The sequence below is a fragment of the Scyliorhinus canicula genome, chromosome 7 (genome assembly GCF_902713615.1).
Source record: "Scyliorhinus canicula chromosome 7, sScyCan1.1, whole genome shotgun sequence".
NCBI lineage: Eukaryota > Metazoa > Chordata > Chondrichthyes > Carcharhiniformes > Scyliorhinidae > Scyliorhinus > Scyliorhinus canicula.
The window spans coordinates 108,089,382-108,107,337 of NC_052152.1; the positions used below are offsets into that span (position 1 = coordinate 108,089,382).

Genomic DNA, 17,956 nt, shown 5'->3' on the forward strand with positions numbered 1-17,956 from the left:
CCTGACCCTTCAACGCCGAGGTCCTGCCAGCCCAGAGCAGGTTAGAACGGTGCCGGCGGGACTCTGTTCTTTTCTTGTGGTAGCTCGGCCCATCCGGGCCGGAGAATCGGCGGATGGCCGTGTAGAGCAGCCCGCAACTGGCGCCACGCCAACCACGCTGGCACCAATTACACTGATTCTCCGCTCTGAGGAGAATCGCTTGCCGGCGTCAGGGCGGTGTGGCCCGTTCGCGGTGATTCTCCGGCCCAGCCCCGGGCTGGGAGAATCCCGCCCCCTGTATTTCCAAATATACTCGTGCATCAGCTTGCAAGCACAATTACAGGTCTTTGACTGCATCAAGCAGAATACCTTTGTCCCAACGCCAGCAGCACGGCAACAGTCCCAACGCCAGCAGCACGGCAACAGTCCCAACGCCAGCGGCACGGCAACAGTCCCAACGCCAGCGGCACGGCAACAGTCCCAACGCCAGCGGCACGGCAACAGTCCCAACGCCAGCGGCACGGCAACAGTCCCAACGCCAGCGGCACGGCAACAGTCCCAACGGCAGCGGCACGGCAACAGTCCCAACGCCAGCGGCACGGCAACAGTCCCAACGCCAGCGGCACGGCAACAGTCCCAACGCCAGCAGCACGGCAACAGTCCCAACGCCAGCGGCACGGCAACAGTCCCAACGCCAGCAGCACGGCAACAGTCCCAACGCCAGCAGCACGGCAACAGTCCCAACGCCAGCGGCACGGCAACAGTCCCAACGCCAGCAGCACGGCAACAGTCCCAACGCCAGCGGCACGGCAACAGTCCCAACGCCAGCGGCACGGCAACAGTCCCAACGCCAGCGGCACGGCAACAGTCCCAACGCCAGCAGCACGGCAACAGTCCCAACGCCAGCGGCACGGCAACAGTCCCAACGCCAGCAGCACGGCAACAGTCCCAACGCCAGCAGCACGGCAACAGTCCCAACGCCAGCGGCACGGCAACAGTCCCAACGCCAGCGGCACGGCAACAGTCCCAACGCCAGCGGCACGGCAACAGTCCCAACGCCAGCAGCACGGCAACAGTCCCAACGCCAGAGGCACGGCAACAGTCCCAACGCCAGCAGCACGGCAACAGTCCCAACACCAGCAGCACGGCAACAGTCCCAACGCCAGCGGCACGGCAACAGTCCCAGAAGCACGGCAACAGTCCCAACGCCAGCAGCACGGCAACAGTCCCAACGCCAGCGGCACGGCAACAGTCCCAGAAGCACGGCAACAGTCCTAACGCCAGCAGCACGGCAACAGTCCCACCGCCAGCAGCACGGCAACAGTCCCAGCAGCACGGCAACAGTCCCAGCAGCACGGCAACAGTCCCACCGCCAGCGGCACGGCAACAGTCCCAGAAGCACGGCAACAGTCCTAACGCCAGCAGCACGGCAACAGTCCCACCGCCAGCAGCATGGCAACAGTCCCAGCAGCACGGCAACAGTCCCAACGCCAGCAGCAAGGCAATAGACAAACCGTTCCTCTTCAGAAAAGGCTCAGCAATTGCCAAAGCTATTCTGCTTTTCAATACCGGCATGGTCAATTCACTGTGGAAATCCTATCAACCTTAACCTCAGCAGGTAGCAGCAGTTGTATTTGTCCTGAATTTATGTGGCAATCCTTGGCCAGACCCCGATTGTGCTTGAGATCTGGTTAGGGTTCAATAATGTTTTGCTTACAGCTACCAAAGTTTGGGATCCGACCTCTAGGCGGAATACTTTCCATCCACTACCACTCGCTGTCTTCATCCAGCACATCCTCCTTCTTAATGTCAACCTGTTCGAGTCTATTAATGCTGTTCTCATGAGCAATACGGTCTCTCCCTCCAGTGAATACTGAAGCACAATATTCGTTTAGGGCCTCCCCTACCTCCTCAGACTCTAGGCACAAGTTCCCTCCACTATCCTTGATCGGCCCTACTCTCACTCTGATTATCCTCTTATTTCTCACATAAGTGTAGAACGGCTTGGGGTTTTCCCTAATCCTTCCCGACAGGGCTTTTTCATGCCCCCTTCCAGCTCTCCCTAAGAACATTTTTTAGTTCCTTCCTGGCTATCTTGTAACCCTCTAGAGCCGTGCCAGATCCTTGCTTTCTCAACCTTACGTAAGCTTCCTTCTTCCTCTTGACTAGAAGCTCCATTTCTCTTGTCATCCAAGGCTCCTTCACCTTACCATTCCTTCCTCGTCTCAGTGGGACAAAACTATCCAGCACTCGCTGCAGGTGCTCCCACATTACTGTTGTGCATTTCCCTGAGAGCAACTGTTCCCAATTTATGCTCCTCAGCTCCTGTCTAATAGCAGTATAATTTCCCCTCCCCCAATCAAATACCTTCCCATACTGTCTGTTCCTATCCCTCTCCATGACTATGGTAAAGGTTAAGGACTTGTGGTCACTGTCACCGAAATGCTCTCCCACCGAGACACCTGACACCTGGCCTGGTTTGTTGCCAAGCGCCAAATCCATTATGGCCTCCCCCCTGGTCGGCCTATCTACATACTGAGTCAGGAATCCTTCCTGTACATACCTGACAAACTGCTCCATCCAAACTATTTGCAGTAAGGACGTTCCAGTCAATATTAGGGAAGTTGAAGTCACCCATGACAACAACTCTGTTACTTCTGCACCTTTCCAAGATCTGCCGCCCAATCTGTTCCTCCATCTCTTTGCTGCTATTGGGGGTCTATAGAAAACTCCCAATAAAGTGACTGCTCCTTTCTTGTTTCTGACTTCCACCTATACTGACTCAGTAGACAAACCCTACTTGACTACCTTATTTTCTGCAGCGGTATGCGCACCCTAATTTTTTTATTTGTTTATAAATGTTTTTATTCTCCATTTTCACATTTTCGTCCAAAATTTACACCCCACCCACAAACGTAAACGGTAACTAATACAAAATCAATCCCCTTAACAATAACAACGATCCTATCCTCCCACCACCCCAAACAACGGCCCACCTGTCAAGATATGCATCCAATAAAACAAACCCTCCCATGGTGGAAACAAAAAGCAAAGGAGAAAAAGAAAAAAGGAGACCGGGACCACCCATGGTCACCATAGAGTCCACCCCCAACCCCCACCCCACACACACACTCAATGCTATCCAATCTCTGAAAGAGTGCCGTACATGATACCCAAGAGTTGTGAACCCCCCCCCCCCCCTCCCCCCCCCATCACTCCTCCCCAACCCCCAACTCCTCCCGTCCACTACCTCTTGTAAAACTCCTTCCCCCAACCTCGGTTCCTTCCCCTCCAACTTTCCACCCCGGCTAGACCACTCAGACCCTGTTCTGCCAGACTCCGATGGCCGCAGCCCCTCCCCCCACCTCACTCCCGTTCACTGGTCGGCTTAGACCTGCCAGCGTGGAGGCCCCCGCCGGGGTCCCTTTCCCCAACCCTAGGAAAGCCCAAAAATCCCCCTTTTAGCGCACAAACCCCGCATATCCACCTACACCCCAAAGAGCCCTCACTTCGAGTGAAAGTCCCATCACTTCCCTTGTTCAAATATATACAACACCGGCTCCTTTAGCCCACACACCCGCACGCAGTGAAACAGACAAACAAAAAAAAAAGAAAATAGTCATGAGGTTACATCGGCACATGGCCATTTCTCAATTTCTCAGTTCTGCCACAGTCCTTCTGCCTTCGCAAACTCCTCCGCTGCCTCCGCCGTTCCAAAATAAAAGTCTTTGAGCTTGTAAGTCACCCTCAGCTTTGCTGGATATACAATGCCGCACTGCACCTTGCTAATGTACAGTGCCCTCTTCAACCGGTTGAAAGCAGCCCGCCTCCTCGCCAGCTCCACCGTAAAGTCCTGGTATACACGTATACCAGCTCCAGCCCACTGCACCACCCGCTTCTGCTTGGCCCAACACAGGACCTTCACCTTCACACTGTACCTACGGAAGCACAAGATCACTACTCTTGGCGGCTCTCTCGCCTTTGGTACAGGCCTCCACGAGCAATGAGCCTGATCCAGTTCATATCGGGAGGTATCCTCCCCCTCCCCCAATAGTTCCGCCAGCATCGCAGCAAAATACTCAGTCGGCCTTGGCCCTTCAACTCCTTCGGGCAGCCCCACAATCCTCAAATTCTGTCGTCTGGACCTGTTTTCCAGGTCTTCCATTGTTCCTCGCAGATCCTTGTTAATCTCCAACACTTTCCGCATCCCCTTCCCCATCGAAGTAAGTTGATCACCGTGCTGCAATAATGTCTCCTCCACTTCCTTCAGCACCTCCCCTTGCTCCCGCACCTTCGCCACTGCGCTCGCCACCACCGTCGTCACCGGGGAAATCGCCTCCTCCACCAGCACACTGAAAATCTCCTTCCTCATTGTCTCCATGTATTTTGTAAACTACCTTTCAAATTCCGCAGCCATTACCGTAGTTATTTCTTCAGCCATAAGCAATGCGGCCTCCCCTGATGCTCCAGCCTTCATTTTCCTTGGTGACCCCGCGGTGACATTTCTACTCCCCAAAGAACTTTCAGCTGTTTTCACAGCCGTTTTCTTACTGGACCTTGACGTATCCCTTCCCTGTACTTTCTCCTGGCCTTCACCGCCTTCGCTGCCCCTAGGACCGGGCGTCAATCCCCGACGATGCCGTTCCCGAACGGGAGCCCTCCAACACGCGCCTGCCTCCCGACCGCCGTCACTGGAAGTCAGCCGTCACCGCTTCTTCAATGGCCTTGGTGAGATATTTTCACAGTTGTTCCCTCTGCTGCTAGAATTCAGCTTTCATAAAGGCCCTCAAGTCAGCTTGAGGCCTCTAAGCTCGCCCTTCCCCGCCTGCATGCTGGAAGAGGCTTTTGTCTCTGCTGTAGCTTCAGCCAAATCTTTCACTGTTTCTGCGGGTCTGATAACCAAGAAACATACCGTTCCTGGGGGGAAAGTACTCCTCCAACATTCACCTACGCCGTTTCATCAAATTCCACCCCGTATTGCTTAAAAAAGAGCTCTTTTCTGTAACCTTGGGCAGGAGCTGCCTTGTGTGTGACCACTTACTCCATGGTGCACACTGGAAGCCATGCGTGCCCTAATTAACAGTGTCTCTCCCTTCCTATTCTTAAAAGCATCTAAACCCCGGAACATCTAACAACCATTCCTGCCCCTGTGAAATCCATGTCTCCGTAATGGCCACAACATCGTAGTTCCAAGTACTGATCCAAGCTCTAAGTTCATCTCCCTTATTCCTGACACTCCTTGCATTGAAGCAGACACCCATTAACCCATCCCTCTGAATGCAACTTTGCCCTATCAACTGTTTATCCTTCCTCACAGACTCACTGCATACATTTCTGTATGTTCAACAACTACCCTATCCTCTGATCCGCAGCTCTGGTTCCCAAACCTTGTCAAACTAGTTTAAACCCTATTGAAGAGCTCTAGCAAACCTTCCTTCAGAATATGAAGCAGTGTTCCAGTTGAGGCCAAACCAGAGCATTATAAAAGTTCACCATAACTTCCTTAATTTTGTGCTCAATGCTCCGCCCTAATTATAATGCCCAGGATCATGTATGTGTGAATGCGTCTCTAATTCACTTGTCTCTCAGTCGGAAGAAACGGTCTCGAACACGTCCGTACGTCAGAATATTCTTTATTGCGATCGGGGCTGCTCTCTAGGTATTCCGGAGAACCACCTTGGAGAGTGCCAAAGTTTTGCTCAAAACATCCTTCTTTTATATGTATTATTAGGGGGCTGTCCCTTACATTCACTTGAGCTCGCCCCCATTACAAAGCATACATTTGTTATTGCAATAGTTCCAGTACGTGATTTTACAGACTTTGAGGTTATCTATTGGCACATGAGTATGTAGCAGTCTTGGCTTAATTAGCAGGTGTTAGCTATAGTTGCAAGCGGCTCCCACATTTCATATCCTGTCATCCAGCCATGCTCCTTGTTTCTCAAGGCTGTTCGGCTTATAGTCATGAGTCGGCTCACGACTTCAAATATCAACTCCCTTATCTGAGCAAGTTTATTCTCCTTCAATGGCTTCAATAACACATTCCTCTACTTGTGATTTTCCACTAATGTATCCCGGTCATTCTAGCTTGTTCTAGCTATTAACCCTTGCTTCACATTCTTATATGCTTTTTTAACCACTTTCTCAAATTGCCATGGCACCTTCAATGATTTGTGCATGTATACCCCTAGATCTCTCTGTTCCTGCCTTCCCTTCAGAATTGTGCCTTAATATATTGGCTCTCTTTCATCTGTCAATGAAAATATGGCACTTCACAAATCTCTGCATTAAATCTCATTTGCCATGTATCACATTGCACCAGCCTGTCTGTAGCTTGAAGTCTATCAATGTCCTCCTCCGTTCACAATATGTCCAAGTATCTTTTGCAAATTTTGAAGTTGTGTCCTGAGCACCCAAGCTTAAGTCATTAAAAATACCAAGAAAAGTAGCATTTCTAGTCTGGACCAGTGGGGGCACTGCTGTATAATCTTGTTTTAGTTCAAATTGTTCATCACTACTCTGTTTCCTGCCATTCAGCCAACTTCACATCCAACTTTGCTGGCAAGTTTATTATGTGACACATTATCAAATGCCCCTTGGAAATACATACACATCAACTGTATTAACGTCATCAACTATCTTTGTTACCTCACTCAGAAATAAAATCAAGTTGTTTAAACATGCCCATGCTGACTTTCCCTAATTGATCTTGTCTGATAATTGTCTTAAAATTAATCATGCCTTCTCAAAATTTTCCTACTACCAAGGTTAAACTAATTGGTGTTCATTCACTTTTATTTAAACAAGGGTGGAACATTTTCAGTTCTGCAGTCCTCTGGTATCACCCCCAGAACTGGGGTAGATTGGAAGTTTATGGAAATTGCCTCTGCAATTTCCACCCTTGGATGCATCATATGTGGTACTGATGACTTGATAACTTTAAATACTGCCCTTCCTTTCATCGTAAAAGCAAAGTACTGTGAATGTTAGAAATCTGAATTAAAACCAGAAAATGCTGGAAATACTCGGCAGGTCTGGCAGTACCTGTGGAGAGAGAAACACAGAGTTAACACTTGGAGTCAAATATGACTTCCTCACCTCCAAAGAAGTTTCAAGTCCAATCTGACACTTGTTTAAAAAGGAATAAGTCATATTGGAGTCACAACATACTGCTAGACCTGCTGAGTTTTCCCAGCATTTTCTTTTACTTTTCAGCCTTATTGCCTCTTCATCAATTTTAAGTCCAAGCAGTATATTAACTACCTTTTCTTTAACTATTCATTGGTAAAACAGATGCTTATTTAGTGCCTTTTAAAAAATTAGTTCACTGGATGTAAGTGTCGCAGGCTGGGCCAGCATTTATTGCCCACCCCTAAATGCCATTGAGGGTCAGTTAAGAGTCAACAATGTTGCTGTGGATCTGGAGTCACATGTAGGCCAGGTAAGGACAGCAGATTTCCTTCCCTAAAGGTCGTTTTGAGGACAATTGACAATGGTTTCATGGTCATCATTAGACTTTTAATTTTAGGTTTATTTTATTGAATTCAAATTTCACCATCTGCAATGGCGGAATTTGAACCTGGGTCCCCAGAATATTACTCTGGGACTCTGGTTTACTAGTCCAGTAACAGTACCTCAGCTATGCCCTTTGCCCTGTTCGTATTATTGATTCCCTTTCATGTTAAATGCCAGTATCTTTTCATACTGGCTTCTTGTATTTTTTTCGTTCAAACTTTCTATATTCAGCCTGTCTCTGCCTTGTATGATTAACTCGACATCTGTTAAATCCTCTTTTTCTGCTTTATCTTACTTTCTTTCTCTCTGACCCATAGAGAGCTTTGGCTTGGTTGTCCTATCTATCCTCGTGGGAATGTACCTTGAATATACCGAGTCATCCTCCCTTTAAAGGCAGCCCATTGTTCTGTTACAGTTTTGCCTGGGGTGGATCCCATCCACGGAAATTGGCCCCTTTCCCATTTAGTATTTTTACACTCAATTCCCCCTTGTCAGTTCCACAAGTAGCTTAAACCCAATGATATTCTGGTCATGTTCCAAAAAATAGCCTGACTGGCACTTGCTCCACCTCATTGCAAAGCCAGATGCAGCAATACCTCCTAAACGTACTAATGAAGAAAATTCTCCTGAGTGTACTTCAGAAACTCTTTCTCCCATCCCCACCCTTTACATTAATACTATCACGATCTTATACTCCACTATACTATCAAATGCAGTGAAGAGTTCCTGGTGCTTTCTTGGATTTGTCGGACAATAAAGATCATGTTTGGAAGGTCTAAAGCCACACTTCAGGAGGATTTCCTCAGCCATATGAAGTAAACAATGTTGGAGAATGTGTCAGGATTTTTCATATTATAGACAAGAGGGAAATACCTCTAATTTCCACAACATGATTTATCTCTTTTGAAGATAATTAGAATTGGTACATTCCTGAAGCCTGGGAGAGGACGGAAGTCTTTTTCTTCGCAAATCCATAGCATGAGTGCATGGGATCCGGATGTGAACATCAGCTTTGCAGACCTCAGCCGGAATACCATCAGGGTCACAGGCTTTATTGTTTTTCAACCTTGTCTGCTTGTTGCAGCTCTCCCATCAATGGTGGCTGACCCATGGATTCTGCTGGAGCAGAGTTTCCCAAGCTTTATGAGGAGTGGAACCCCAAGCATTATGATAATGTCGACACCCATTTTCTGTCGCAAAATAGGTGTAAAACTAGAAATCAAATGTAAATGAGTCTTTTCTAGCTATATCAATACATATATTAGGAATAAAGAAGAGACATACAGTCAAAATGCATTCACCAGCTACGTGGCCCTTGCACATGGCGCTCTGGCCAAGCCATCCTCCCATGGCCACTTAACACTAACCACTGGAATTGTATCCACTTTAGGAGTAAGTACTTTGTAATAACTAAGAAGATTTTTAAAAAACTTACAAAAAAGTACTGTTTGTCATTTTTAATGGGAAGAATGATGCTGGAAAGCTGATTCTCATATCAGACACACGCACGTCTCCCTCCCACACATACTAAGGGCCTTTCCTCTTTATTCCATTATTTTCCCTTTATTTCATTTTCCATTGTTATTTTTGATCCATGTATGATTAGTGGACATGTATCTTTAAGTCAAGCAACAGAATTCAGAGGTTACAGGAGAGAACACTTTGCTAGACTCTGCTAGTTTGAACAGAAGGTTCAGACTTGTCGGCACCAGAGAGAGAGATGGGGTGGGATTTGGTTTGATTGATTGGCTTGTGGCCAATGAATTGACCCAAAAGGCCGTATGAGTTCCGGTAACAGGTGGCGATTGGATCGTATCCCAGGGGAATAATTTTCAGAATCCCAAAGAGTTTCAGTTTGACTCCTGGCTGCACAGGGACAAGATCTTGAAATGAAAACATGAAATGAAAATCGCTTATTGTCACAAGCAGGCTTCAAATGAAGTTACTGTGAAAAGCCCCTAGTCGCCACGTTCCAGCGCCTGTTCGCGGAAGCTGGTACGGGAATTGAACCTGCGCTGCTGGCCTGCCATGGTCTGCTTTAAAAGCCAGCGATTTAGCCCTGTGCTAAAACAGCCCCTCTCTCTACTCTGTATTTGCTCCAGAAAGGCTGAGTGCTGTATTCCTGGAGCTTATTCACCTGAGGAAGGAGCAGTGCTCCGAAAGCTCGTGTTTGAAACAAACCTGTTGGACTTTAACCTGGTGTTGTAAGACTTCTTACTGTGCTCACCCCAGTCCAATGCAGGCATCTCCACATCATGTTCTGGAATTGAGTTGGATATTTGAAGATTTTCCAAATTGATTGTGAGCTGTATTTGGAATTCCTCTACAGTTGGACAGCTTAGGGCTTCTTTCCCCTGGACCTTTGAGCCTTCAGTGTCTTGGTGCTAGTTGGATATTCATTATTGATTCAACATGTCGATACCCAGGAGGCATTCATCCCCCTCACGGATCAAGTGATCAAATATATCTGTGACTCAAACAGTGGCATAATCCCCCAGCAAAGATGGAAAAGAGGAAGAATGTCCAGGCGAGCTTTGACCAACTATCTACCAGGAAGGCAGTACGCCAATTGAGGCGAGCAAGGGGTGCAGTTTATGAGCGTGGAAAGAAGGCGGGTCAGCTCCAGAGAGAGGCTGCGGCAAGGGAAATTGTCCAGGTGCGGGACAGGGCAGGGAAGTTGGTGGTAGCTCCAGATCAGATTTACAAGGTCTTTAAGGAATTCTGAGAGGTTGTACAGGTCAGAGCCACCCGGGGGAGACTGTGAGATGCAGAAATTTCTAGATGGGCTGGAGTACCGGAGATTAGGAGAGGGGAATAGGGCTACATTAGAAGGGGCAATAGTGGAGCAGGAGATAAAAGGTGCGTTTGGGAGGATGCAGTCGGGGAAGGTGGCAGGGCCGGATTGGTTTCCGGTGGAATATTATAAAAATTGAAAGATAAGCTGGTACAGCTGATGGTGGGGATGTTTGGGAAGGCGATAGGGAAGGGGGTGTTGCCACAAACTTTGGGAAGTTAAGGATCCGACGGAGTGTGGGTCGAATAGGCCCACATCACTTTTAAACGTGGACGCAAAGATATGGGCAAAGGTACTGTTGGGTAGGCTGGAGGAGTGCCTCACGAAGGTAATAGGTAAAGATCAGACGGGGTTTGTGAGAGGGAGGTAGCTTTTTTCGAACATTAGGAGGGTATGGCACCGGCGGGGGGGAAGGAAACAAGAGGTGGTTGTGGGATTGGATGCCGAGAATGCGGTAGAATTTGACCAGATAGAATGGGGGTACTTGATGGCAGTTGTGGAGCGGTTTGGGATTGGACCAAGATTTGTGGACTGGGTAAAGCTACTATATAAGGAGCTGAGGGCGAGTGTCCGCACAAATAACATCAGTTCAGAATACTTTCCACTCCACCGTGGGACTAGGCAGGGATGTCCTATGCCCCCCACTGCTGTTTGCACTGGAGATTGAGCTATTGGCCATCGCGTTAAGAAGTTCGGGGGTATGGAAAGGGATAGTGCGGGGGGGGTGGAATAGAGCTTTGGGCGTCCTTATATGCCGATGACTTGTGTCGGAACCGAGTGTGTCAATAGGGGAACACTGGAGCTGCTTCAGGTGTTTGGGTCTTTCCCGGGGTACAAATTAAATCTAGAAAAGAGTTAATATTTTGTGGTGTCTCGGTCAGGGGTGGGAGGAGGGGTTGGGGGCTGCCATTCCGTAAGGGAGCGATTTACTTTAGATACCTGGGGGTGCAGGTTGCCCGGGAGTGGGGGGGGGGGGGGGGCTCCGTAGGTACAACATTTCTAGTTTGGTGGGGAGGGTGAAAGCTGATCTGGCAAGGTGGGACGGCCTCCCTCTGTCACTGGCGTGTCGGATACAGGTGGGTAAAATGAATGTGTTGCCGCGATTCCTGTTTATTTTCCAATGCCTGCTGATTTTCCTGCCAACGGCATTTTTTAGAGAGACTGAAGGGATGATTATCTCGTTCATAAGGGGAGGGAAGGTGGCCAGAATTAGAAAGGTGCTACTACAGAGAGGAAGGCAGGCAGGGGATCTGGGTCTTCTGAACCTGATGTATTATTACTGGCGGCAAATGTGGAGAAGGTATGGAGCTGGGTTAGAGGGGTTGACTACCAATGGGTCAGAATGGAGGCGAGTTTGTGTTGGGGTCGGGATTGAAGGCGCTAGCAACAGCGCCGCTCCCGATGGCCCTGGGGAAATACTCGGAGAGTCGGGTAGTAATAGCTTTGTTTAGAATATGGAGGCAGTTTCGCAAGTGCTTCGGGTTGGGGGCAGGGTTAAGGGAAATGCCGATTCGGTGGAACCATAGATTTGAGCCAGGGAGGTGGGATGGAAATTTTCGGAGATGGGAGGAAAAGGGGATTAAGACACTAAAAGATTTGTTTCTTGAGGGTCGGTTTTCAGGATTGAAGGAGCTGGGAGCGAAGTATGGGCTGGAGCAGAGGGAAATGTTTAGATACATGCAGGTTCAAGACTTTGCCAGAAAGGAGCTTCCTGGTGGAGCCGGCTTCCACATTGCTGGAGGAGGTGCTGACGACAGGGGACTGGAGAATGGGGTAGCATCGCGGTTTACGGAGCTATTTTGGAGGAGGAGATGGCGCCACTGGAAGGGATAAAGGCAAAGTGGGAGGAAGAGTTGGGAGAGGGTATGGAGGAGGGGTTTTGGTGTGGGGTGCTCCGGAGGGTGAACACCTCCACCTCGTGTGCGAGGTTGGGGCTGATACAGCTGAAGGTGGTGTATAGAGCGCACCTCACGAGGGCGAGGATGAGATGATTCTTTGAGGGGGTAGAAGATGTGTGTGAACGTTGGGAGGGGGGGGCCGCAAATCACGTTCATATGTTTTGGTCCTGTCCAAAGCTGGAGGATTACTGGAAGGAGGTTTTTAGGGTAATCTCTAAAGTGGTGCACATGAAACTGGACCCGGGCCCTCGGGAGGCCATATTCGGGGTGTCGAACCAGCCGGGGTTGGGAACGGGTGCGGAGGCAGATGTAGCCTTCGCCTCGTTGATCACCCAAAGGCGGTTCCTGTTAGGGTGGCGGTCAACCTCTCCATACTATGCCATGGCGTGGCGGGGGGACCTGCTGGAATTCTTGACTCTTGAGAAGGTCAAATTTGAACTGAGGGGAATATATGGTGGGTTTTACAATTCATAGGCGTTATTCATTATGCATTTTCGAGAATTGGATTACATTGAACATTGGGGGGGGGGCGCTGGGAGGGTTGGGGGAGGGGGACTGTATGTGTTAATGGTGACTATGGGTGATTCCTGATTCTTTTTTGTCATTTGTTTATGTTAACTAATGTTTGGGGGTTTGGTGGGAGGATGGGATCGTTGTCATTGATATGGGAATTGACATTGCGTTCGTTACTGCTTATTGTTTATTGTTGGGTGTAAATTCAGGAAAAAATATGATAAAGGAGAATAAAAATATAAAACAAAAAAATGGCATAATCCACAAGGTACCACGTTTTGTGCGAGGCTGACTCCCATGTGGTTTCGAGTTTGTCCTTCTGGTGGAAGAGGGCATCTGTTGTAATATGACCATGCTGAACATACTTTGCCAACAGGAGGACATCCTCTGGCTCTCTTCCCCCCCCCTCTGTTTGGATGGTAGTGGGGACATCATTAAGATTAGATTGGTTGTATGTAGCCAGCACCAAGGTGCATGTAAAAATGTTGATTGCTGATCATGGAGTTGATTAATTGCAGGATTTTCACATGGCAGATAATTTTTGGAGAGTTTCAGCAGCATGCCTGTGCGCCACATTGTGTCATAGGCATTGAATAAGTCAACAAACGGGTTCCTTTCTTCACACCTTATTGATGCCAGCCTCAATATGTGAGGTCAGTGTTAGGACTTGCTTGGAGCAGTTGTGGCCTTTGCGAAACCCTGCCTGATGGTGGGGCATTGCTGCTTCTAGGATGGGACTTGATCTGTTTAACAGGATGCATTTCAGGATCTTGTGTCTTATTGAGAGCAGGGCGATGAGGCAGTAACTGTATGGGTTGTCAAGTAATTTCCCTGGCTTGGCAATGGCCACTAGCTTGAAATGGTCTGTGCTGTGGATGTTGGTAAACAGCTTTGTTAGCAATTTCTTCTCGAGATTCGCTGTTCCTCCGGAATTCTGGGTAAATTCCATCCAATCCTGCTGCTTTGTTTGGCTTGGTTGTTTTCAGTAGGCTGTCCATTCCCTCTTGTGTGCAATGGCTTGAGAAGTCTGTCTGCTCTGGGACAGTTTTGAGAGATTTTTACTGTTCATGTGTTTCCCTGCTGGTCTTTTGAGTTTATAAGGAGTTGTGAAGCAACAGCATCAGTGTTGATTCTGGACTACTGATGTTGCTTGGCTACTTCCAAACGGCAGAGTTCCCACAGCTTTGGGCTTGAGTGCGTGAAATCAATCTTCTGTCCTGTTTCCACCATGTTATGCCATCGTTCATTGAGGGACCTGAGGAATGTAATCTTATGCACAGACTTAGCTCGGTTGTGATTCTCTTGCCAGATATTGTGATTTCAGGTTCACTTCATATAATCTAGACTGATGCTTAAATGCGGCGGAGAGGGATTGCTGCTTTTGGATGAGATGCTAAACTGTGTCCCCATGCCGGCTTAGATTGAAGTGTGATTTAAAAAAATAAGCATTGCTGTATTTGAAAAAGAGCAGTGGAGTTCTTCCGGTGTCCTGGCCAACATTGATCTCTCAACCAATATCACTGTAATGATTATCACATTTATCTCATTGGTGTTATTGGAACTTTACTATATGCAAATTATCTCTTGCATTTGTCAACATTGAAACGGTGACTGCACTTTAAATATATTTCATGGCAGAGGAGGCCTCCTGCGTGGGGACCTCCTCCGGGCCCTCGCCACGGCAGCACTCCCATCCCCACCCAAAAAATACTCCAGCAGCCCAGTGGTGACAGCCACCCTCCAATCCTGGAACCAACTGCGGCAGCAATTTGGCCTGACCAAAATGTCGGACAAGGCTCCCACCTGAAACAACCATAGGTTCACACCAGCACTGACTGACGCCATCTTCAAAAGGTGGAGTCAGGACGGAAGGACACTGACAGTCAGGGACCTATACACGGACGGCAGGATCGCTACACTGGACGAACTGACAGAGAAATTTCGGCTAGCCAGGGGGAACGCGCTACGGTATCTGCAGCTCACAAATTTCTTACGAAAGGAGACAAGGACGTACCCACAGCTGCCACGACAGACACTACTGGAAGACCTACTGGACGCAAGCATCCTAGATAAAGGGAACTGTAGCGACATTTATGACCGACTGGTAGAAAGGGCCGACACCGTACTGGACGCAACAAGAAAGAAATGGGAGGAGGACCTGGGGATTGAGATAGGGTGGGGACTCTGGAGCGAGGCACTGCATAGGGTCAACTCCACCTCCACGTGCGCAATGCTCAGCCTGACGCAACTAAAAGTGGTACATAGAGCCCACTTAACGAGAAACCGTATGAGTAGGTTCTTCCCGGCGGTGGAGGACAGATGTGAACGGTGCCAAAGAGGCCTGGCCAACCACGCCCACATGTTCTGGTCTTGCCCCAGACTTGTGGGGTACTGGACAGCCTTCTTCGAGGCTATGTCCAAAGTGGTAAGGGTGAGGGTGGAGCCATGCCCGATAGTGGCCGTCTTCAGGGTTTCAGAACCGCCAGATCTATTCCTGGGGAGGAGGGCCAACGAACAAGAGGAAGAATAACCAGGTGGCCAAGAATCAAGGGAAAATGGTCAGGGGAAAGTAGCCGAGGCATGGAGGGGAGAGATGGACTTTTGGGGGGGGGGGGGGAACGGCTAAACCTGAGGAGGGAGGTGAACCGTGGAGGGGGGGCAGGGAAGCGGGAGCCGGAGGGAGGACACGGGATGCCAAAATGTGCATGACATCTCCAGGAGCGGGGAACGAGGAAACTGGAGATGGAGGACGGGAGGAGCGGCAGAAGCGGAGGCGAGCGTGGGACGGCAGCGCGACCCGTCCGGGAAGGGCGGGCGACAGCAACACACAGTACAGCCAAATATCGCACGCTGTGATTTTCTCCCCGGCACCCAAAGGTGTGCTTGCCCCCCCCCCCAGTCCCCGCCCCCCCGCAGGCAGTCGCCTACTTATGTGTGGTGGGTAATTTTGCCAGATGTACAGAGATGCCGCTGTCGAGCTGGTGCACAATACCCCACCAGTTATTCCATTTCATATGTTATTGTATTTTTATTTATGTTGGGGTGTGCCCTTCGCCGCTAAATGTGTGTGTATATATTATATATATATATATGTGTGTTTCTTATTCTGTGTACATAACGGTAATTATACCTTGTTCAAAAAAAACCCAATAAAAACATTTATAATTAAAAAAAATATATTTAATGGGCTGTGAAGCACATTGGGACATCCTGAGGATATGAAAGGTGCTTTTATGTGCAATTCCTTTAATTGGTTTATCTTACATTGCAGGTGTATGGTTGGGGCTACAATGGTAATGGACAACTTGGATTGGGCAGTAATGGCAATCAGCCAACCCCATGTAGACTGGCAACATTGCAAGGAATTCATGTGTGTCAGGTATGTTTGATACGACTGATAAGTAGTGGTAGATTAAATGTCATTGTGGCTTATAGAGAAATACAGCACAGAACAGGCCCTTCGGCCCATGATGTTGCGCCGAACTTTTGTCCTAGGTTAATCATAGAATTTTGGACAATTTTTCATGGCCAATCCACCCAACCTGCACATCTTTGGACTGTGGGAGGAAACCGGAGCACCCGGAGGAAACCCACGCAGTCACGGGGAGGATGTGCAGACTCCACACAGACAGTGACCCAAGTCAAAATCGAACTTGGGACCCTGGAGCTGTGAAGCAATTGTGCTATCCACAATGCTACCGTGCTGCCCTTAAGAAGTTAACCTACACTCCATTATTCTACCCTAATCCAAGTACCTATCCAATAGCCGCTTGAAGGTCCCTAACCTTTCCGACTCAACTACTACCACAGGCAGTGCATTCCATGCCCCCAGTACTCTCTGGGTAAAGAACCTACCTCTGACATCCCCTCTATATAAGACCATAAGACCATAAGACATAGGAGTGGAAGTAAGGCCATTCGGCCCATCGAGTCCACTCCGCCATTCAATCATGGCTGATGGGCATTTCAACTCCACCTCCCAGCATTCTCCCCATAGCCCTTAATTCCTCGCGACATCAAGAATTTATCTATCTCTGCCTTGAAGCCATTTAGCGTCCCGGCCTCCACTGCACTCTGCGGCAATGAATTCCACAGGCCCACCACTCTCTGGCTGAAGAAATGTCTCCGCATTTCTGTTTTGAATTTACCCCCTCTAATTCTAAGGCTGTGCCCACGGGTCCTCGACTCCTCGCCTAACGGAAACAGTTTCTTTGCGTCCATCCTTTCTAAGCCATGTATTATCTTGTAAGTTTCTATTAGATCTCCCCTTAACCTTCTGAACTCCAATGAATACAATCCCAGGAACGCCAGCCGTTCCTTATATGCTAGACCCGCCATTCCAGGGATCATCCGTGTGAATCTCCGCTGGACACGCTCCAGTGCCAGTATGTCCTTCCTGAGATGTGGGGCCCAAAACTGGACACAGTACTCCAAATGGGGCCTAACCAGAGCCTTATAAAGGCTCAGTAGCACATCGCTGCTTTTATATTCCAACCCTCTTGAGATAAATGACAACATAGCATTCGCTTTCTTAATCACGGATTCAACCTGCATGTTTACCTTTAGGGAATCCTCGACTAGCACTCCCAGATCCCTTTGTACTTTGGCATTATGAATTTTCTCACCGTTTAGAAAGTAGTCTATGCTTGGATTCTTTTTTCCAAAGTGCAAGACCTCACATTTTCTCACGTTGAAATGCATCAGCCATTTCCTGCACCACTCTCCCAAACTGTCTAGATCCTTCTGCAGCCTCCCCACTTCCTCAGCACTACCTGCCTGACCACCTAACTTCGTATCATCAGCAAACTTCGCTAGAATGCCCCCAGTCCCTTCATCCAGATCATTAATATATATGGTGAACAGCTGCGGCCCCAACACTGAACCCTGTGGGACACCGCTGGTCACCGGCTGCCATTCCGAAAAAGAACCTTTTATCCCAACTCTCTGCCTTCTGTCAGACAGCCAATCCTCAACCCATGCCAGTAGCTCACCTCGAACACCATGGGCCCTCACCTTACTCAGCAGCCTCCTGTGTGGCACCTTATCAAAGGCCTTTTGGAAATCCAGATAGACCACATCCACTGGGTTTCCCTGGTCTAACCTACTTGTCACCTCCTCAAAGAATTCTAACAGGTTCGTCAGGCACGACCTCCCCTTACTAAATCCATGTTGACTTGTTCTAATCCGACCCTGCTCTTCCAAGAAATTAGAAATCTCATCCTTAACGATCGATTCTAGAATTTTACCAACAACCGAG

The 17,956-nt window shown here is 48.7% G+C and overlaps 1 protein-coding gene across 3 annotated transcripts in view; it reads left to right on the top strand.

The window, feature by feature from the left end:
• Window positions 1-17,956, top strand: part of LOC119969258 (RCC1 and BTB domain-containing protein 2-like) — a 133,451-nt gene that overhangs the window by 40,213 nt on the left and 75,282 nt on the right. For all 3 annotated transcript variants that reach the window (XM_038802632.1, XM_038802631.1, XM_038802633.1), the window contains exon 6: window positions 15,971-16,078. In XM_038802632.1, the coding sequence (XP_038658560.1) occupies window positions 15,971-16,078 (108 nt within the window). The remainder of the gene's footprint in view (window positions 1-15,970; window positions 16,079-17,956) is intronic.